The sequence below is a fragment of the Budorcas taxicolor genome, chromosome 2 (assembly GCF_023091745.1).
Source record: "Budorcas taxicolor isolate Tak-1 chromosome 2, Takin1.1, whole genome shotgun sequence".
NCBI classification, from domain to species: Eukaryota; Metazoa; Chordata; class Mammalia; order Artiodactyla; family Bovidae; genus Budorcas; species Budorcas taxicolor.
Genome location: NC_068911.1, coordinates 46,023,470 through 46,046,448, shown reverse-complemented (window position 1 = coordinate 46,046,448; position 22,979 = coordinate 46,023,470). Strand labels below are relative to the sequence as shown.

Genomic DNA, 22,979 nt, shown 5'->3' with positions numbered 1-22,979 from the left:
TTCAGTTCAGTTCAGTTCAGCCGCTCAGTAGTGTCCGACTCTTTGCAACCCCATGAATCACAGCACGCTAGGCCTCCCTGTCCATCACCAACTCCCAGAGTTCACTCAAACTCATGTCCATCGAGTTGGTGATGCCATCCCGCCATCTCATCCTCTGTCGTCCCCTTCTCCTCCTGCTCCCAATCCCTCCCAGCATCAGAGTCTTTTCCAATGAGTCAACTCTTCGCATGAGGTGGCCAAAGTACTGGAGTTTCAGCTTTAGCATCATTCCTTCCAAAGAACACCCAGGACTGATATCCTTTAGAATGGACTGGTTGGCTCTCCTTGCAGTCCAAGGGACTCTCAAGAGTCTTCTCCAACACCACAGTTCAAAAGTATCAATTCTTTGGCTCTCAGCTCTCTTCACAGTCCAACTCTCACATCCATACATGACCACTGGAAAAACCATAGCCTTGACTAGACGGACCATACACAAAGATAAACTCAAAATGGATTAAAGACCTAAAGGTAAGACCAGAAACTATAAAACTCTTAGAGGAAAACATAGGCAGAACACCTGATGACATAAATCAAAGCAAGATCCTCTATGACCCACCTCCTAGAATAATGGAAATAAAAACAGAAGTAAACAAGTGGGACCTTATTAAACTTAAAAGTGTTTGCACAGCAAAGGAAAGTATAAGCAAGGTAAAAAGACACCCTCAGAATGGGAGAAAATAATAGCAAATGAAACAATCGATAAAGGATTAATTTCCAAAATATACAAGCAGCTCATACAACTCAATACCAGAAAAACAAACAACCCAATCAAAAAGTGGGAAAAAGACCTAAATAGACATTTCTCCAAAGAAGACATACAGATGGATAACAAACACATGAAAAGATCAATGTCACTCATTATTAGAGAAATGCAAATCAAAACTACAATGAGATATCACCTCACACTGGTCAGAATGGCCATCATCAAAAAGTCTACAAACAGTAAACGCTGTAAAGGGTGTGGAGAGAAGGGCACACTCTTTCTGGAAATGTAAATTGATAGGGCCACTACAGAAGACGGTATAGAGATTTCTTAAAAAACTAGGAATAAAATGACCATATGACCCAGAAATTCCACTCCTAGGCATATACCCTGAGGAAACCAAACTTGAAAGAGACACATGTATCCCAATGTTCATTGTAGCACTACTTACAATAGCTAGAACATGGAAGCAACCTAGATGTCCACTGACAGATGAATAGATAAAGAAGTTGTGGTATATATACACAATGGAATATTACTGAGCCATAAAAAGGAACACATTTGAGTCAGTTCTGATGAGGTGGATGAACCTAGAACCTATTATACAGAGTGAAGTGAGTCAGAAAGAGAAAGATAAATACCATATTCTATCACATATATATGGAATCTAGAAAAATGGTACTGATGAATTTGTTTACAGGGCAGCAATGGAGAAACAGATATAGAGAATAGACTTACGGACATGGGGAAAGGGGAGGAGGGGATGAGATGTATGGAAAGAGTAACATGGAAACTTACATTACCACACATAAAATAGATAGTCAACGGGAATTTGCTGTATGGTTCAGGAAACCCAAACGGGGCTCTCTATCAACCTAGAGGGGTGGTATGGGGAGAGAGATAGGAGAAAGTTGGGAAAGAGTTTCAAAAGGGAGGGGATATATGTATACCTATGGCTGATTCATGTTGAGGTTTGACAGAAAACAGCAAAACTCTACAAAACAATTATCCTTCAATAAAAAATTAATAAATTTAAAAAATTATTATTGAAGTATAGTTGGTTTACAATATTGTGTTGATTTCAGGAGCACAGCAAAGTGATTCAGTTATATATATATATACATTTTATATGTATATACTCAGGTTATTTGTATTATAGGTTATTACAAGATATTGAATATAGTTCTCTGTGCTACAGAGTAAATCTTTGTTGTTTATGTACAGTAGTTTGTATCTGTTAATTGCAAGCTCCTAATTTATCCTTCACCAAATCCCTCTCCACTTTGGTAATCATAAATCTGTTTTCCATGTCTGTTTTATACATATTCATTTGTATCATTTTGAGATTATACATATGTGACCATATAGTACTTTCCTTTCTCTAACTTACTTCAGTTAGTATGATATTCTCGAGGTCCATTCATGTCCATCCATCAAGTGGCAATGTTTCATTTCTCATGGCTGAGTAATATTCCGTTGTATATCTGTACCATATCTTTTTAAAACAATCATCTGTTGATGGGCCCTTGGGTTTTTTTCATGTCTTGGCTGTTATCAATAGTGCTGCTATGAACACTGGGGTTCATGGATCTTTTCAAATTAGAGTTTTCTCCTAATATGTGCCCAAGAGTAGGGTTGGTATATTGTATAGCAGCTCTATTTTTTTTTAAAGGAATCTCCTTACTGTTCTTCACAGTGGCTATACCAATTTACATCACCACCAATAGTATACAGGGGTTCCCTTTTCCCCACACCCCTCCAACCTTTATTATTGATGATGACCATTCTGACTGGTGTGAAGTGATACCTCATTGTGATTTTGATCTGCATTTCTCTAATAATTAGTGATGTTGAGCATTTTTCATGTATCTGTTGGCCATCTGTATGTCTTCTTGGGAGGAATGTCTATTTAGGTCTTCTGCCCATTTTTTGATTGGGTTGTTTGTTTCTTTGATTTTAAGTTGTATGAGCTGTTTGTATATTCTAACTATTAACCTACAGGGAATTTTTTATGTTCTCTATATTTTTATGTATTGTTGCAATTCTTTATAAGGAGCATGTATAATTAATATGATCCAAAAAGCTTTTTTAACCACAAAATAAAATTAGAGAACAATGAAAAAGTTCAATAGGAGTGCTGGCAATAAATGAGTAAAATCTCTCCAAAAAAATTAACAAAACAAAGATGAAGAGAGAATGTAGAAATGTGAGGACTATTAGAGCCCTATCATGAAGTTATAACCTCTAACAGGAGTTCCAGGGGAAAAGGAGAGAAGGAAATTATCAAGTAAATAATACATATCCTTTTTCCCAATAGTAAAGGTTGAGTGTCTAGACTGAAGGGTACAATGAATGTTGAGCTCAGTGGATAAAAAGCAACTCAGATCCAGGATTATCACTAAGATATTTCAGAACAACAGGGATAAAAGAAAAACCCTTAGAAACTTCTAAATTAAATATAAAAACCCAAGCCATACACAAATACCATAGTCCTTCTCACCAGCAACATTTGATGGTAGAGCACAGTGAAGAAACGTCTGCAAGTTTTTTTTACTTTTTAAAAAATTTTAGTTCTTATTCCCTTTTCATTTTATCTTTTGGCTTGCCACATGGCTTGTGGGATCTTAGTTCCTCCACCAGGGACTGAACCCACAGCCTCTGCATTGGAAGCTCTTAACCACTGGACTTCCAGGGAAGTTTTTGAAGGGTAATTTCAACCCAGAATTCTATATAAAGCCTCAGCATCTATCAAGTATGAAAGTTAAAAAAGGAGTTTTTCTTCAGACATTCAAAAAACTCTATACCCCCTACGTACTTTTTCTTAAAGAAGATATTTTTGAGCATAATAAAGAAGTAAAGGTAGATGTAGGATTCAAGAAACAGGAAGTCAGAGAGGAAAATTATGCAGAATTCCTGGAGAACAAGTCGTCTGAATTATAGCAGGAGGTCAGAGGTTTCCAAGAGGAAGGCCCCTAGGAGAAATGAGAGACTTGATAGAATACTGACGTGTTTGAACACTTAGAAAATGGTTTGTAGATGACCTGACGGAGAGTTAAATTGAAGGACAGACACAGAAAATCACACATGCAAAAAATGCATTTATTATTGACTCCAGGGGAAAAAAATGTCACTATAATCCACTACTTGGCTCTACACTGAATAATATTTTCATGTCCTTGGTAATATAAACACTTGTTACTGATTTAGCCATATACTGGGAAAGATGATATTAGTTGAATAGGAATAGAGAGGAGACAAAAATTTAGATGCTGATTCTTCATGATGACCACAACTGGAGGTTAATAGATAACATTTTAAATAATAAATCAAAATAGCAGTTTAACATTATTATTAAAATCTAAATTGATTGTCTCTGGGTGAGGGAGGGACGAGCAGATGGCTGTCTTGTTTTCAGAGGCAGTCTTCTAACTCCTCACTACTCTCGAGTCAGGCTGTGGTGAGGGTATCGGCAGTGTCCTGTCACTTGGGAACTGGTGAGCACTGCATTCTCAGGTCCCACCTGCACATCTAGTCAAAACATGTATCCCAGCAGAGCTCAGGCAATCTAGAGGAACCTTAAACTTTGAGAAGCACAATGTTAGTACCATTTTATTTTATAACTATGCACATGCATAATTTTGATAACTTTTCTTAAAGTAAAAGGAAAAAAATACTCACCCTAAAAAACAGGGAGAATAAAGCACTTTCTAAAGCTTATGCTAAAGCTGAAACCCCAATACTTTGGCCACCTGATATGAAGAACTGACTCATTTGGAAAGATCCTGATGCTGGTAACGATTGAAGGCAGGAAGAGAAGGGGATGACAGAGGATGAGATGGTTGGATGGCATCACTGACTCAATGGACATGAGTTTGAGTAAGCTCCATGAGTTGGTGATGGACAGGGAAGCCTGGCATACTGCAGTCCACGGGGTCACAAAGAGTCAGACACGACTGAGCTACTGAACTGAACTGAAAGCTTATTTACAAGGATGTTCACTGTGGCATATTTAAAAAGTTGTGAACAACCTAACTGTTCAAAACAGTAGAAAACTGATTAAGAATTGGATGCATACATACAAATGAATACCATGTAGTCATTAAACTAATGATATAAATGTTTTCCTCTAATTAAACTTTTAATTTTGATATAATAATTGTAGATACCCATGCAGATGTAAGGAACACTACAGAGAGGTCCAGTGTCCTCTGTACACAGACTCTCACAATGGTACAGTACAGTATCACCACTAGGAAGAGACACTGAGACAACCAAGACCTCACTGAGATTCTCTGTTTCTCTCCAGTCATTTGTATGTGGGCTTGTGTGCATATGCGTGTGCATGGTATTATATATTCAGTTCTATGTGGTTTAATCACATATGTAGATTCAACTACCTACCACCACATCCTGATACAGAACAGTGTCATCACTTCAGGATCTTTGGGTTGCCCTTTTATAACCTCACCCAACTTCTCCCCTCGAACCTCTGGTAATGACTAATATATTGTTCATTGCTATATTTTTTCATTTTAAGAATGTTTTATGGATGGATTTCTATTGTATATAAATTTTTGGTATTATTTTTTTCCCACTCACAATACTTCTCTGGAGAACCATTAAAGTTGTATTTCACTATTATCCATACTGTGGAATATTACTACTGTGCTATAATACTACTATGACTGTATAATATTATAATACTATTCCATGGTATGGATGTACCACACTTTGTTAACCATCTACCCAGAGAAAGATATCTGGGTTGTTTCCAGCTTAGGGCTACTATGAACACTTATGTATTAAGTTTATGTGTAAACTAAGTTTCATTTTCCTGAGATAAAGACACAAGTGCAATTGCTGGGTCATACAATAAACCCAGGATCAGCTTCATAACAAACTGCCAGCCCTTTTCCAAAGTAGCTGTACTGTTTCACATTCCTACCAGAAATGTGCAAGATACTCAGTTTCTTCACATCCTTACCAGTATTGGGGGTTCTCATATATCTTTATTTTAATCATTCTAATTGTATTTTTAATTTGCATTTCTTTTTTGGTTAATGGTCTTTTCATGTGCACATTTGCCATCTGTATATACCTCTGGTTTAATGTCTTTTGTCCATTTTCTACTTGGATTGTTTGTATTTTTACTGTTGAATTTTGAGATTTTATATTCTAGAACTACTCTTTTGTTGGATAGTTCAGTTCAGTTCAGTTCAGTCACTCAGTTGTGTCCGACTCTTTGCGACCCCATGAATTGCAGCTCGCCAGGCCTCCCTGTCCATCACCAACTCCTGGAGTTCACTCAGACTCACGTCCATCGAGTCAGTGATGCCATCCAGCCATCTCATCCTCTGTCAGCCCCTTCTACTCCTGCCCTCAATTCCCCCCAGCATCAGAGTCTTTTCCAATGAGTCAACTCTTCACATGAGGTGGCCAAAGTACTGGAGTTTCAGCTTTAGCATCATTCCTTCCAAAGAAATCCCAGGGCTGATCTCCTTCAGAGTGGACTGGTTGGATCTCCTTGCAGTCCAAGGGACTCTCAAGAGTCTCCTTCAACACTACAGTTCAAAAGCATCAATTCTTCTGTGTTCAGCTTTCTTCACAGTCCAACTCTCACATCCATACATGACTACTGGAAAAACCACAGCCTTGACTAGATGGACATTTGTTGGCAAAGTAATGTCTCTGCTTTTCAATATGCTAGCTAGGTTGGTCATAACTTTTCTTCCAAGGAGTAAGCGTCTTTTAATTTCATGGCTGCAGTCACCATCTGCAGTGATTTTGGAGCCCCCCAAAATAAAGTCTGACACTGTTTCCACTCTTTCCCCATCTATTTCCCAGGAAGTGAGGGGACCAGATGCCATGATCTTCATTTTCTGAATGTTGAGATTTAAGCCAACTTTTTCACTCTCCTCTTTCACTTTCATCAAGAGGCTTTTTAGATCCTCTTCACTTTCTGCCATAAGGGTGGCATCATCTGCATATCTGAGGTTATTGATCTTTCTCCCGGCAATCTTGATTCCAACTTGTGCTTCTTCCAGCCCAACATTTCTCATGATGTACTCTGCATATAAGTTAAATAAGCAGGGTGACAATATACAGCCTTGATGTACTCCTTTTCCTATTTGGAACTGTTGTTGTTCCATGTCCAGTTTTAACTGTTGCTTCCTGACCTGCATAGAGGTTTCTCAAGAGGCAGGTCAGGTGGTCTGGTATTCCCATCTCTTTCAGAATTTTCCACAGTGTATTGTGATCCACACAGTCAAAGGCTTTGGCATAGTCAATAAAGCAGAAGTAGATGTTTTCCTGGAACTCTCTTGCTTTTTCCATGATCCAGCAGATGTTGGTAATTTGATCTCTGGTTCCTCTGCCTTTTCTAAAACCAGCTTGAACATCTGAAAGTTCACAGTTCACGTATTGCTGAAGCCTGGCTTGGAGAATTTTGAGCATGACTTTACTAGCATGTGAGATGAGTGGAATTGTGCACTAGTTTGAGCATTCTTTGGCATTGCCTTTCTTTGGGATTAGAATGAAAACTGACCTTTTCCAGTCCTGTGGCCACTGCTGAGTTTTCCCAATTTGCTGGCATATTGAGTGCAGCACTTTCACAGCATCATTTTTCAGGATTTGAAATAGCTTAACTGGAATTACATCACCTCCACTAGCTTTGTTCATAGTGATGCTTTCTAAGGCCCACTTGACTTCACATTCCAGGATGTCTAGCTCTAGGTGAGTGATCACACCATCGTGATTATCTGGGTCATGAAGATCTGTTTTGTACAGTTCTTCTGTGTATTCTTGCCACCTCTTCTTAGTATCTTCTGCTTCTGTTAGGTCCATACCATTTCTTTACTTTATTGAGCCCATGTTTGCATGAAATGTTCCCTTGGTATCTCTAATTTCTTGAAGAGATCTCTAGTCTTTCCCATTCTGTTGTTTTCCTCTATTTCTTTGCATTGATTGCTGAAGAAGGCTTTCTTATCTCTCCTTGCTATTCTTTGGAACTCTGCACTCAGATGCTTATATCTTTCCTTTTCTCCTTTGCTTTTCACCTCTCTTCTTTTCACAGCTATTTGTAAGGCCTCCCTAGACAGCCATTTTGCTTTTTGCATTTCTTTTCCATGGGGATGGTCTCGATCCCTGTCTCCTGTACAATGTCACGAACCTCATTCCATAGTTCATCAGGCACTCTATCTATCAGATCTAGGCCCTTACATCTATTTCTCACTTTCACTGTATAATCATAAGGGATTTGATTTAGGTCATACCTGAATGGTCTAGTGGTCTTCCCTACTTTCTTCAATTTAATATGTGGCTTGCAAATAAAGTCTCCCCAATGTGTGGTTTAGCTTTTTATCTTCCTACCAGAGTGTTTCTTTGTACAGCAAAAGGTTTTGATTTTGATGAAGTCCAATTTATTATTTTTTTCCATTATGGATGTAACTTTGGTATTGTGACTAAGAACTCTTTATTATTTTCTAGATCTCAAAGATTTCCCCCTAAAAATCTTATAGTGTTATGTTTTACATTTAAATGTGTGATTAATTAATTTTGAATTGTTTTTTAATAAAGTGTGAGGTTAGATTTAGTTTTTTCCCCTATGGATGTCCAAATACCTGAGCCTTGTTTGTTGAAAAGACTACTGTTTGTCCACTAAATTGCTTTTGCATCAGAAACCAGTTGAGTGTATGTGTATGTATCTGTTTTGGGGTTCTCTACTCTTTTCTTATGATCTATATGTCTATCCCTACCCCAATACCACAATTGATTAAGTAGCCCTAACTAATATTGGGTAGATGGAGTCCTCTTACTTTATTACTTTTACAAAACTGTTTTAGCTATTTTAGGGCCTGTGCCTCTCCTCATAAATTTTAGAATACAAAAGACTTCAAGGTTAGAAAATGTTCACATTGTACTTCCCCACCCTCACTTAAAATCTCTAAGTAGAAACAGCACTTCCCACGTCAGGGAAGAGGATGGGAGAAGGTCAGGTAAACCACTCAGCATTCATTAAGCAGATGCTCCCACAGTCATTTCTTTTCTTGCTCCCTCTTGATCTTGGTCTCCTTCTAAGCCCTCTTAGCCAGGAGCACAAACCCATCTATGTACAAATAAGATTATAAATAAGATGCTAAAATTTGCTTTCCCTGGAATCCTAAGTTCTCTATTCCTCTACCTGAAATTAAAAATCTCTACATGCAAACAGCACCTTTTTACTCCCAAGGATTGCCTCCTCTTGTTCTCCATCATACACACAAATATGCTAGAATATCCCAGGTGTAAGGTGACACTGTGGAGGGCTAAATTACATGGCTGTCTGTAGTTAAGGAAATTCTTCCTCATCACTGAGAAGTTGGACTGGACCTGAGAGAGCCACCTGAAAGGTTCTGTTAGACTTCAGACTTCTAAGCTAAGGGAGTCCTATCCCATTAACATTTTCGATTTTTCTTAATTACATTTCAGTGTTAATAGTCTTTTCAATATCGGAAATAATCTTATTTACTCAATTATTTACTCACTCTCACCTCCTGCCCCTCCCTTGAGGACAGAGATATTTTTATATGCTTTTCAATACTATATCCATAGTGCCTAGGATATTGCCTGGTTCACAGCTGGTGTTCAGTAAATATTTATCAAATTGAAGAAGAACATGGTGAGAGGATGTGGTCACCTGGACAGCAACAGTATATACATCTACAGCAATAAAGACCCTGAGCTGGCACAAGGATGGACAGAGGCTAATGGAACACAAAAGTCAGCTGTAGACATCTCAGAGACCTACATGTAAACAGTAAGTCCATGAAAGTTTTAAAAAGGTAATTTAGAGAAATCTATTTCTGCTTTATTGACTATTCCAAAGCCTTTGACTGTGTGGATCACAATAATCTGGAAAATTCTGAAAGAGATGGGAATACCAGACCACCTGACCTGCCTCTTGAGAAACCTCTATGCAGGTCAGGAAGCAACAGTTAGAACTGGACATGGAAAAACAGACTGGTTCTAAATAGGAAAAGGAGTATGTCAAGGCTGTATATTGTAACCTGGCTTATTTAGCTTATATGCAGAGTACATCATGAGAAATGCTGGGCTGGAAGAAGCACAAGCTGGAATCAAGATTGCTGGGAGAAAGATCAATAACCTCAGATATGCAGATGACACCACCCTTATAGCAGAAAGTGAAGAGGATCTAAAAAGCATCTTGATGAAAGTGAAAGAGGAGAGTGAAAAAGTTGGCTTAAAGCTCAACATTCAGAAAACGAAGATCATGGCATCTGGTCCCCTCACTTCCTGGGAAATAGATGGGGAAAGAGTGGAAACAGTGTCAGACTTTATTTTTTTGGGCTCCAAAATTACTGCAGATGGCGATTGCAGCCATGAAATCAAAAGACGCTTACTCCTTGAAGGAAAGTTATGACCAACCTAGCTAGAATATTGAAAAGCAGATACATTACTTTGCCAACAAATGTCCATCTAGTCAAGGCTATGGTTTTTCCAGTAGTCATGTATGGATGTGAGAGTTGGACTGTGAAGAAGGCTGAGCACTGAAGAATTGATGCTTTTGAACTGTGGTGTTGGAGAAAACTCTTGAAAGTCCCTTGGACTGCAAAGAGAGCCAACCAGTCCATTCTAAAGAAGATCAGTCCTGGGTGTTCTTTGGAAGGAATGATGCTAAAGGTGAAACTCCAATACTTTGGCCACCTCATGTGAAGAGTTGACTCACTGGAAAAGACTCTGATGCTGGGAGGGAATGAGGGCAGGAGGAGAAGGGGACGACAGAGAATGAGATGGCTGGATAGCACCACCGACTCGATGGACATTAGTTTGAGTGAACTCTGTGAGTTGGTGATGGACAGGGAGGCCTGGCATGCTGTGATTCATGGGGTCGCAAAGAGTCGGACACGACTGAGCAACTGAACTGAACTGAACTGAGTCATGACTCGGGGGTAAAGAATAGATGGATACTCTTGAAAACAATGAAATTTAGAATTTCTGTTCATTAAAAGATATCACCAAATAAGGAAAAAAGATAAACCATGGAGTGGGAAATCATATTGATGGCACATTCAACCAACAAAGTGATTGTATCCAGAATATGTACAATCAATAAGTAAAAGACAACTTCATTGACAAATGGACAAGGTATTAGGTCAGACACGTCCCCAAAGAGAATATCCAAATTGTCAAAAAGCATTAAAAGGGTGTATAGACGCTCTATACCTTTAGCAAAAACAAGACTGGGAGCTGACTGTGACTCAGATCATCAACTCCTTATTGCAAAATTCAGACTTAAATTGAAGAAAGTAGGGAAAACCACTAGACCATTCAGGTATGATCTAAATCAAATCCCTTACGATTATACAGTGGAAGTGACAAATAGATTCAAGTGATTAACTCTGGTAGACAGAGTGTCTGAAGAACTATGGATGGAGATTTGTGACACTGTACAGGAGGTGGTGATAACAACTATCCCCAAGAAAAAGAAATACAAAAAAGCAAAATGGTTGTCTGAGGAGGCCTTAGAAAGGGCTGAGAAAAGAAGATAAGTGAAAGGTAAAGGAGAAAAGGAAAGGAGAAAAGGCAAAGAAAGAAAAGGAAAACTCTGAATTCAGAGTTCCAAAGAATAGCAAGGAGAGATAAGAAGGCCTTCTTAAGTGATCACTGCAAAGAAAAAGGAAAACAATAAAACAGGAAAGACTAGAGATCTCTTCTTGAAAATTAGAGATACCAAGGAAACACTTCATGCAAAGATGGGCACAATAATGGACAGAAACGGTGTGCACCTAACAGAAGCAGAAGATATTAAGAAGAGGTGGCAAGAATACACAGAACTATCCAAAAAATATCTTAATGACCCAGACAACCACGATGGTGTGATCACTCACCTAGAGCCAGACATCCTGGAGTGTGAAGTCAAATGAGCCTTAGGGGGACTTCTCTGGTGGTCTAGTGGTTAAGACTCTGTGCTTCCAACACATGGGACATGAGTTCAATCCCTGGTCAGGGAAGATCTCATATGCCTTGTGGCCAAAAAATAAAATTAAAAAAAAAAAATGAGCCTTAGGAAGCACCAGTATGAACAAAGCCAGTGGAGGTGATGGAATTCCAGCTGAGCTATTTCAAATCCTAAAAGATGATGCTGTTAACTCAATATGCCAGCAAATCTGGAAAACTCAGCAGTGTCCACAGGACTGGAAAAGGTCAGTTTTCATTCCAATCCCAAAGAAAGACAATGCCAAAGAATGCTCAAACTAGTGCACAATTGCACTCATCTCACACGCTAGTAAAGTAATGCTCAAAATTCTCCAAGTGTGGCTTCAACAGTATGTTAACCAAGAACTTCCAGATGTTCAAACCAGATTTAGAGAAGGCAGAAGAACCAGAGATCAAATTGCCAACAACCGCTGGATCATAGTAAAAGCAAGAGAATTCCAGAAAAACATCTACTTTTGCTTCCGTGACTATGCTAAAGCTTTTGACTGTGTGGATCACAACAAACTGGAAAATTCTTAAAGACATAGAACTACCAGACCACCTTACCTGCCTCCTGAGAAATCTGCATGCAGGTCAAGAAGCAACAGTTAGAATCAGACATAGAACAATGAACTGATTCCAAGTTGGGAAAGGAATACCTCAAGGCTGTATATTGTTACCCTGCTTGTTTAACTTATATGCAGAGTACATCATGCGAAATGCTGGGCCGGATGAAATCAATATTGGATGAAATCAAGCCAAAATCAAGATTGCTGGGGGAAATATCAATAACCTCAGATATGCAGATGATTCTACAATAGAGTCAGAGAGCAAGGAGGAACTAAAGAGCCTCTTGATGAAGGTGAAAGAGGAGAGTGAAAAAGTTGGCTTAAAACTCAACATTCAAAAAACTAAGATCATGGCATCCGGTCCCATCCCTTCAAGGCTTATAGTTGGGGAAACAATGGAAACAGTGACAGACTTTATTTTGGGGGGCTCCAAAATCACTGCAGATGGTGACTGCAGCCATGAAATTAAAAGATGCTTGCTTCTTGGAAGAAAAGCTAATACAAACCTAGACAGCATATTACGAAGCAGAGACATTACTTTTCTGACAAAGGTCTGTGAAGTCAAAGCTACGGTTTTTCCAGTAGTTATGTATGGATGTGAGAGTTGAATCATAAAGAAAGCTGAGCATTAAAGAATTGATGCTTTTGAACTGTGGTGTTGGAGAAGACTATTTAGAGTCCCTTCAACTGCAAGGAGATCCAACCAGTCCATCCTACAGATCAGTCCTGGATGTTCATTGGAAGGACTGATGTTGAAGCTGAAACTCCAATACTTTGGCCACCTCATGCAAAGAGCTTACTCATTGGAAAAGACCCTGATGCTGGAAGGGATTGAAAGAAGGAAGAGAAGGGGACAACAGAGGATGAGATAGTTGGATGGCATCACTGACTCAATGGACACAAATTTGAGCAAGCCCCAGAAGTTGGTGATGGACAGGGAAGCCTGGCATGCTGCAGTCCATGGGGTTGCAGCGTTGGACACAACTGAGTGACTGAACTGCACTGAGCATCTTTAGACATTAGCCAGTGCAGCACTCAGTTGTGTCTGACTCTTTGCAACCCCATGGACTGTAGCCCTCCAGGCTCTTCTGTCCATGCATGAGATTTCCCAGGAAGAATACTGAGTGGTTTTCCATTTCCTTCTCCAGGGGATCTTACTGACCCAGGAATGCAACCTGCATCTCTTGCATTGGCAGATGGATTCTTTACCATTTGTGTCACCTGGGAAGCCCTCTTCAGACATTGGGGAAATGCAGATTATGTCTACCTGCTTAACAGAATGGTTAAAATTGGTTAACAATATCAAGTAAAGGCTAATGAGACTATGGGGAAAAGGAAACTCTTATGGAGTGAGTGTAAATTGGCACAATCACTTTGGAATGATATCTGGCAGTATCTAGTAAAGCTAGAAAAGCTGAAGTTAAGCAGCCCCAATGACCAAGCCATTTCACTCCTAGGAGGCACATCCAACAGAAAGGCATATGCTCATGCAGTAGGCACCTGGGCACAAAGCTTCCTGGCAGCAACAGCTGACTGATACATATGCTGTGCAATGCTGATTCAAAGTCATTGTACATAATGATGAAAATGAAAGAACTTTCCACGCACAGCACAAGGATGAGTCTTAACAAAATTAGAGTAAACCAAGTGGATAAGGAATAAAAGAACACATAAGGTGGTATGCACATGAAGTTCAAAAATAGGCAAAAATAAACTACATTGTTTGGAGGCACAAAGGTAAGCAGTAAAACTATAATGAGACAAAGAAGTGAATACCATAGAAGGTGGCACAGAGCCTATTGTCAGCTAGGAGGAAGGACTCTTGGACCAGGAAGGGCTGTAGTGTTCTAACTCAAGTGCAGGTTACTCAGTGTTTGTTTCACAGCAATATATTGTCTACACATTTATGCACTAGGCTTTTCTGTATGATGCTGCATATCTCAAATTAAAAGAGCTCTAAAGGAGCAAACTGCAGGATGTGAAATCACAGGAAGTTAAAGCGTCTATAAATTACATGGAAGAAAAGTTATGACAAATCTAGACAGTGTATTAAGAAGCCGAGGCATTACTTTACTGACAAATGTCCATCTAGTCAAAGCTATGGTTTTTCCAGCAGTCATGTATGGATGTGAGAGTTGGACCATAAAGAAGGCTGAGCACTGAAGAATTGATGCTTTCAAACTGTGGTGTTGGAGAAGACTCTTGAGAGTCCCTTGGACTGCAAGGAGATCCAACCAGTCAATCCTAAAGGAAATCGGTCCTGAACATTCATTGGAAGGACTGATATTGAAGCTGAAGCTCCAGTACTTTGGCCACCTGATGTGAAGAGCCGACTCATTGGAAAAGAACCCGATTCTGGGAAACTTGAGGGCAGAAGAAGGGGGTGATGGAGGTTTGAGATGGTTGGATGGCATCATCGACTTGATGGACATGAGTTTGAGCAAGCTCCAGGAGATGGTGAAGGACAGGGAAGCCTGGCGTGCTGCAGTCAATGGGGTTGCAGAGTCAGGCATGACTGAGTAACTGAACATAGATGAACATAGATGACATGATCATAGCCATGTTAAATATATGGCTCCAGAATAAAATCTGGAAGAAAATTTAACAGTGGTAGTTTTGGAATAAAAGAACTCTTGCTACTTAAGAGCATTGTGGAATGAAGAAATGGGAACACCCCTGGATTCCTTGCCAATTTCTCCTGAAATTACAGCCTGCTCTCCCAGGAGCAACCACTAGATGGAGCCTCACCTTTAGCTCTAAATTCAGTTTCTGCCCATGGTTGCCCAGGGCTTCAGCTAGAGAGAGCAAAATTTTCAGAGCTTTTCTTCCCTCTGCTTCCCATGTACATGTATCTGTCACTCGCTTGTATTGGTATTCACATATGTTCTGATGCACAAGGGTGTGATTCTCATTCCTCCTGTGAGGTTTAACATAGAAAGAAGAATATGAATGAACAATTATCCAGCATCCACTTCATGCCTGACTCATTCTTGTGTCCTTTACCATCACAGCGTGCAGGCTGTCTGGGTGTTTGCTGAGGCTCCCCACACTTGGGGGCTTCCCAGGTGGCACAGTGGTAAAGAATCCACCTGCCAGTGGAGGAGATGCAAGAGAATTGGGTTCAGTCCCTGGGTTGGGAGACTCCGCTGGAGGAGGAAACACAGCACACATACACGCCCCCGTGCCTGCTCCTCCCATAAACACAGGGACAGTCTGAAGGGAATGCTGTTTCCCACTGTGTACAGATATACACATTAATATGTATAGCACTACTAAATCAGTTTCATGATTATATTATTTAGGCACTAAAAATCTTTTTGGACTACTTGATTTTACTCTGACTGTTTGATTTTACCTCAATATTAATCAACAGAGAAATAACTAAATACAGTATAGTGATACTATGAAATAGCATGCTGGTTTCAACTACAGAACAATGTGTATAAAACCCCTGGAGGTCTGTATTTGCTGTTTTATTGAAGTAAACAAGAAAGATACAGGGTAGTATGTGTGTATGACCTGCTGTGTAACCCTCTTTTCCCCAAAGTGAAAGTGAAAGTTGCTCATGCATTGTTGCTCATGCTCTTTGTGACCCCATGGACTATACAGTCCATGGAATTCTCCAGCCAGACTACTGGAGTGGGTAGCTGTTCCCTTCTCCAGGGGATCTTCCCAACCCAGCGAGCAAACCCAGGTCTCCCACATTGCAGGCGGATTCTTTACCAGCTGAGCCATCCCCCTTATCATCCTGTTGATGTGTGGAGATAATGTAGGTAACATACATCCAACTGCTGACACTATTTCCTTCTGTGGAATGTGACTGGGGGCTTTAAAGGGAAATTGTTACCTTTTCTCTTCTACATCTGCACTGGCTTTGTTTTTAATTTTTACTAATAATTAAAAATAAGCAAAACAATAGGAAAAAAATCTTTGAAAGCTAATATTTAACACTTTACAGATGAGGACATATGTTGAATAAAGTGATGTCATTTCAGCTGGTAGTCCTCACTTTTGAATGCAAAACGTCTAATTCCAGTGTGTTGGGAATACCCTGTGAATGCTCACCTGTCCCAGCTCGTTTCCTCCTAAGCAGCCCACAAAGAGCCTGGTGGCTGCAGTGAGCACCCCAGACTTGTCGGTTATAGCACACAGGGCCTTCAGCTTGTCCTGTGCACAGAAGTGTAGTCTATGGGAAGAGCAGGTACAGGGGGCCTCAGCAAACACCTGGACAGACTGCATGTGTTTAGCAAACAGTGAGATGATTGTCAAGTGCCCAGGAAAGGACCAGACACTAAGCAGATGCTGAATAAATGTTCATTCCTATTCCTCTTTCAAATCTTAACAGGAGGAGAGAGAAGGCCATATATGCTTGCAAGTCAGAACATATACGTAGGCTGAGCACCGGGGAAAGGTGCACGCTCAGAGAGGGCGACTGACACTTGCCACAGGGAGACCATAGCCAGTTTGCTAAAGGGCCAGGCTTACCAGGAGCCCGGAGGCAGCACATGGGGGTGGGAGGCTGCATTTGGCCCTGCTTGAGGCTAATGCTGAACCTTTTGCCCTTCCATACCAGCACAGTGCTGGGCACACAGAGACATCACATCTATTTATCTAAAGAAGCAATGGGACAAGGGCAAATAGGTGCAAGAGTGGACAGGAAAAGGGAGGTCTGCTTTCACAGTCCCAAGACTACTCTTTCTGAAATTTACCTTCTTCAGAGGGCAGCCTGACTTGAGAGAAATCCCAAGCTGGTATCCCTTTTCTTGTGCCTGACCCAGCACCTGTTCCCTATCCTGGATAGATGCCTTTGCTTTGGGGGAGAGACTGTTTTATTTTACTAGGAATTTCAGAAGCACCACTAATCTCTCCTTATATCCAAACAAGTTAAACTGGATCAGGTTTAGATTTCAGGAAAAAAAACCCCATAAACATGCTAGAAAGCAAAGTTGGAAATTTTCCTTTAAAAATTTCACAGTGGTGAAGAATGAAGGCTGAAAGAAAAAAGCCTACATCAACCACCGGATACAAAATAACCAGACTATGAACAGGCCACTGATACAAAGGGGAATTCAGATAGCTTGAATTACATAGGGAAAATAGAGACCACACAGTATTACAGCAAAATGCAGTTCCCACTTGTTAGTTTGGCAGATTTCAAGAAATCAGTCTGGCTGTGTTGATTCTGGTGGGACCCTCATGTGTGTAAGTGGGGCAATCTCCATGGAAGGCAGAATGGCCTTCCTACTCCTCCCCTCCACTCACTTAGGAAAATGTCCTGTGTGGTATCCTCCTTAAGAGGTAAAAAAATGTGAGCTGATTGATGTGAGTCACAGATAACTCACCTCACTCCCAAGAAGGTCCTTCAGTGAGGGTGCTGTGCTTATGCCACAGGGCTGCTGGCTTCTTTTCCTGCTCTCTTCCTTCTGCTCGCCCTGGTCTAATGCCTGCAGAGAAAGCAGGAGGCTTATCCAGGCCTGGGACATCTTTGGGTTTCCAGGGGCCTCTGAGCTGGTGTCCACATGGCTGTAGCTTCCAAGAGAAACCACTGAGATGGCCCTACCCTTTTCAGGGTAGTGGAAATCTGCCCGCTGGGCACCAGGCCTGAGACTCTGGGGCTTGGGGCTCAGGGGCTTACAGGGCACGCTTTGGCTTCCACGTGCCAGGCAACAGGCGGAGCTTGAGGGAAGGGTGCGGCTGATCTCAGCCTGCTGCCTCCCAGGACTGGTGGGTGACAAAGGCCAAGACTTTTCAGGAAAGGTACTCGGAGGTATGTATTCACCACTTTCCTGGGTACTTGGACATTTGATAGTTGGTTCACTCTTTCTCCTGTTATCTGAAGAAGCCAAATTGCTGGATGACAAAGGTATGGGGGAATGTGTGGGTGTCCAATGATCTCTAAAAACATAGCTCTCCTTGTGTTCCACCACTGTGTTCTCACAGTGGCTATTGGTCTCTGGTGGGAAACGGCTGGGGGTATTCAAGATTTCTGGTCCTGGAATCAGACTTACTAAGGAGGACCTTTTGGAGCCTTGGGCATCTTTGCTTTTCAGGAATGTGCGCCAGGAAGTCTGGCGCAACCTGCTCTTTTCCTTCTGGTCCTTGGAAGAGCATGAAGAACATTCACCAGTGTTCTCTTTTTCTAAAACTCTTGACTCAAAAAAATTTGCAAAGGTCTTATGAGCTGAGGCCAACCTTGCCCTGAGTCTTTTCTCTGGAGTGTTGAGTCTCTTGGCGTCGCAGCTTTCTGAGGACTGTCTTCTGCTACCGAGGTCCCCAGGCGTCTCCACCCGGCCCCCTTCCATCAGCCCTGGGGCTCCTTGGCTCGATCCCTGGAGGCCGATCACCGGAAAGGTGCTGGCGGGCGCGTTGCAAGAAGTTCCGGCCTGGCCGGAGAAGCTCTGCGCGCTGCTCCGCTGACTGTCGGAGCACAGTTCCTCGAGGCCGGAAGAACCCCCAGGGTGGCCCCCTCCTGGGCTCTCAGCGGCCGAGGGCTTGCCTTTTCGGAAGGAGATTACCTTGGGAAACGCCAGGCGCTTACCAGGCTCCCGCGATGCTTGGCGGAGCTGGTGGGGCAGTCTGGGCGGTTGGAGTGCACTCTTACGGGCACGGGCCTGGGCGCCGGGCTGCTTGTCGGTGTCTGCATCGCCCTCTGCTGCGCACACCCCTCGCGTGTCCTCCGGGCTCGGTGGCCCTCGGCTGCCCGCGGGGTGAGGGCCCCAGGCCTCGGGCTTCCCAGCAGCTTCCTCCCTGGCTGCTGGAATCCTGGAGTTCTGGCTGGCCCCAGGTTGGTTCTTTTCCATAGGCGCCCCTGTGCTCAGTATGTCCCCTGCGTGCTCCTGGGAAGGCGTTTTTCTCCTCCCCGGGGACCAATCTTCCGAAGCAGCCTGGGGGATCAGGACTATCCCAGGCTCTGAGGCTTGGGCCACCTGCCGAAGAGCCCCATCGTTACCTTGTAGGCTGCAGGCTGCTGGCATTTCACACTCTTTGCCACAAGTTTTTGGTTTCCCAGCCAGAGGAGACTCACAGGGGGTTGCTCTAGCACTGTAGGGAGACCCTGGTCTTTCCTCTAGAAACTCACAGGACTGTGATTTTAGCAGAGGACCCATTTTCTTCCTGGTGGCCTGCAGCCCTTTCTGCTCAACAGCTATAATGATGAGCGTGCCCCTAGAAGATGTGTCTGCTTTGGGCTCTGTCTGGAGGCCCTCTGCAAAGGGTATTGTATCACCCTTGTGCCCCTGTTCACATTCCTCATCCCCACAGCTGCAGTGAGACATGGTGGCTGCTGAGACTCCTGAAAACCCCTGCAAGGCATTTTTTGTGAAGCTGGGATCTGGAACCATCACGTCTTCTGCTTCCTTTAAAGTGTCTGCTGTGCTTGATTTCAGGGTTGTCTCTGGAGCATATGAATTATCGCTCACTCTGGAGCAAACTCCCCAGTCTCTGTTCCACACCAGTGACCCGCTCTTGTTGGGATGATGTGGGAACTTGGCCCTAGCAGATGGCTTTCTTTTTTCGCTGAGGATATACTTTGATGTGTAATTGCTGGTTTGGTTTCCTGGCTCAGCAGAAATGTCCTGAAGGTGCTTCTGTGCATCACTCACGTCCTCAGCATCTGGTGCCTGGCCAGGGCCTTGGGGCTCCTCTGGTCTGCTTTCTGGGCCGTGTCCGGACTTGCACTCTGCTGGCACTGGCACTTCCTCTGTGGTGAGGCTCACCAACTCTGCAGTAAGGCATGAAGAGACTGGGCAGGACCTAGAATCCTGTCCTAACTGGTTTTCCAGCCAGAGATCTTCAGAGGGTGTGTCCTGAGAGGCCCTTTTCCAGTTTAGAGCCCTGAGTTTGTACTGATCCTTCAAAGGAAGAGTCTTCCTTTGGGAAGTAGGAAGTAAGTGAGACAGCTGGGTGGGAACAGGGTGAAGAGGGGTTCGTGTTATTGGAGCCCGTTCTGCTTCTGTCTCTTCCTTCAGATGGGTCCCAAACGTCACAAAGTTCTGCCCTAAAGGATCCTCGGAGTTTCTTAAGGGAAATTCTGCTATGGACTGGGTCTTGTTCAGAGTCCTTGTGAGCCAACAGCAGTGCCTTGGGAGTGCCCTGCCTTCATCATCAGTATTTTCTGGGACACTATGGTAAAACTTGGAATGTAGGAGGCAGGATGTCCCTAAAGGAAGCCAGCGGGTGGTATCAAAGCTGTACGGGGAGCAGAGCAACCCCGATGTGGGGTCTGGAGGACATTTTTTCCCTGCCCTGGCTCCCAGAGGGGCTGTGCTATTCAGCGGGCTTCTGAGGGACAGTTGGCATCCCCTCTGCCTGTTTTGGATATTCGGCCAGCTCTGGCTCTGTTCAGTGCACCAGAGAAGAAGGGGCCAGACCAGTGGGGTGCCCAGATGACTCTCAGACCTGGATCTCTGAGGAGGAAAAACAGAGAACCCTGTGATGTCTTGGACAGTCACCACCTTTGCTGGTGGGAGGCTGTAACTGCCTGTAAGCCCCCGTGCACAGCTCTGTGTGAGGAGAGCAGCCCTTCCTGGTGGCAGCTCTAGCTCTGGGCCAGCCACATCCTCCTGGAGGATGGCCCTCACTTCTCCAGCAGCTGTAGCAAAGGTTCGTAACCCACTTTTGTGAGACTCTTCCTTGAAGTCAAGGCACAGATCTAGTTCCTCCTTTGGGTCAAGCCCAGGGACATCTGTCAAATATTGCTCCCGAGGGTTCCCAGATGCTGGGGTGTCAAAGAATCCCTTGTGTGCTTCCTTGTCCTCAGAGGTACCACGTGGAGGGAGGCAGATTCCCTCTAGGAGGTCACCAGGCAGGGACTCGGTGTCAGAAGCGCTTTCAAAGGGATCAGTTTCGGTGTCTGATGGACTTTCACTGTGGTGGGACGGTGTCTCAAGATCATCGTGGTCTGTTTTCTGGCTCCACTCCTGCTCCTCTGGTTCTGCAGGAGAAGGGGGGCGCTGCTGACCTTCAGTGTCACCGTGGCCTGGCAGGTGTGCACTGGGCTCTGGAGTCTGGAAGGGCAAGAAGACGAGAGTCAGAGACAAGGCCTGAGGACACCTGTACACACGCACACTGTCCCTGCCTTTGTCAGAAGGAAGAAGGCTCAAAAGGGTCGCATTAGTTCCCCCATGTGCCCTTGAAAGAGAGGTAAATAGGAAAAGCTACTTTTTAGTAACACAGAAAAGAAGTGATGGAGTCAAACCCACACAATAGGGAGAAAGTGTAGCACATGGTTAAAGCAACCCTAATTAAAATAAGTGGGATGAGCATGGGCAGTTTAGTTAATAAAACGTGTGAGTCATGGTGAGGAGCAAATCTCTGCCTCCTGATTTCAGCAAGAAAGAGCAAATGAATATGTGTTTGTTTTGTGTTCTGTTAGTTCTTATGCAACCAGCTGGATTAAAGTCAAAGTTCATTCACTTAGAAGTATTTTCTGATTTAGGTTTGCTGCTGCCAAAGGAAAAAGAGAACACACACACAAGAATTATTGAAACTGCAATCATGTATCAAGATGTTATAAATGCCCAAGATAGCTTTGAGAACAGGAGGAAAAGTAGGGGCTAGTATTTTCATACTTCTCTCATTACACATATTTCAATCAACTCTTTATACATCATTTATATGCATCTCCTTAAAAGTATACAGACCTGAGCTTTTTGACAAATGTATATGCCCATGGAGTGGGTTGGCCAAAAACCAATTAACCTGAAAACCTGAACAAAGATTTTTGATATGATAAATCAAATATGGTAAAAATCATATTTTATCAATATGATAAAAATCCTGAGTATTTCCTTTTCCCAGAAATGTCCCTGCTCTTCTCCAATCACTGTTCATCTCCCCTCTTCCTCTCTGTGACCTGTTTCTGTCACACAATCTAGAGTTGCCTTTTCTAAAAGTGTCAGATGATCAGAATATGCAGAATGTATTCTTTGGGACCTGGCTTCTTTCTCTCAGCACAGTATTTTATAGGTTCACCCACATATCCCAGTTGTAACATGTGTTATACATGCAACACTTTGAAATTTGTGATAATGCTACCCAGCATTCAGTTATCTAACGCTCAAAGATTCCCCAGGCCAGGAATAGGACAAACATTTCCAGCTAAGGCTCCTCACACAAATTTTGTACAGAAGTCATTCATTCAACCAGCCTTTCCCAAGTACATATTCTGAGGACCTGTCATTAGAGGTTTCTCAAAATAAATGTGTTTTTAATCTTCTTCAATTGAGAGGAGAAAAGCAGACAAACATAAAAGAATGTGATGGTGATGTGTAAGCTATATAAGCTATAAGGTAGATTCAGAAAATAAAAAATAATATGATACTGTATTAGCATCAGATAATTTAGTATCATATAGTTTCAAATACGTTGCAAAGCAGGAAGGAGTTGGGAATAGGAGAGGAAACATTAAAAATCAAACCATCCAGGAAGGAGGGCTTTGTGGTGGCCTTGGGGTACCCAAGACAAGAGAGGATGTCCCCCTAGTCTGCTGCGGACACTTGCTTCAGCGGCTCAGCTTCCAGGTGGCAAGCTCCTCACTGTACATCAGGAACACAGCCTATGGCCTACAGACGTCCCACGGCCTGGTAAGGCCAAGAAGGTCAGATGTGAATATACCTTGGCAAGCAGGGAAGGCTGTGTAATGGCAAGTCTGTGTTTCATGAACAGAGAATTGAACAGGGAGCAGGGAGCCAGCT

The 22,979-nt window shown here is 42.6% G+C and overlaps 1 protein-coding gene across 1 annotated transcript in view; it reads right to left on the bottom strand.

Annotated features, from left to right (window-relative positions):
* ARHGEF4 (Rho guanine nucleotide exchange factor 4) overlaps window positions 1-22,979 on the bottom strand; it is a 348,062-nt gene that overhangs the window by 172,798 nt on the left and 152,285 nt on the right. Inside the window, exon 4 of the mRNA XM_052652785.1 lies at window positions 17,628-21,290. Within this exon, the coding sequence (XP_052508745.1) occupies window positions 17,628-21,290 (3,663 nt within the window). The remainder of the gene's footprint in view (window positions 1-17,627; window positions 21,291-22,979) is intronic.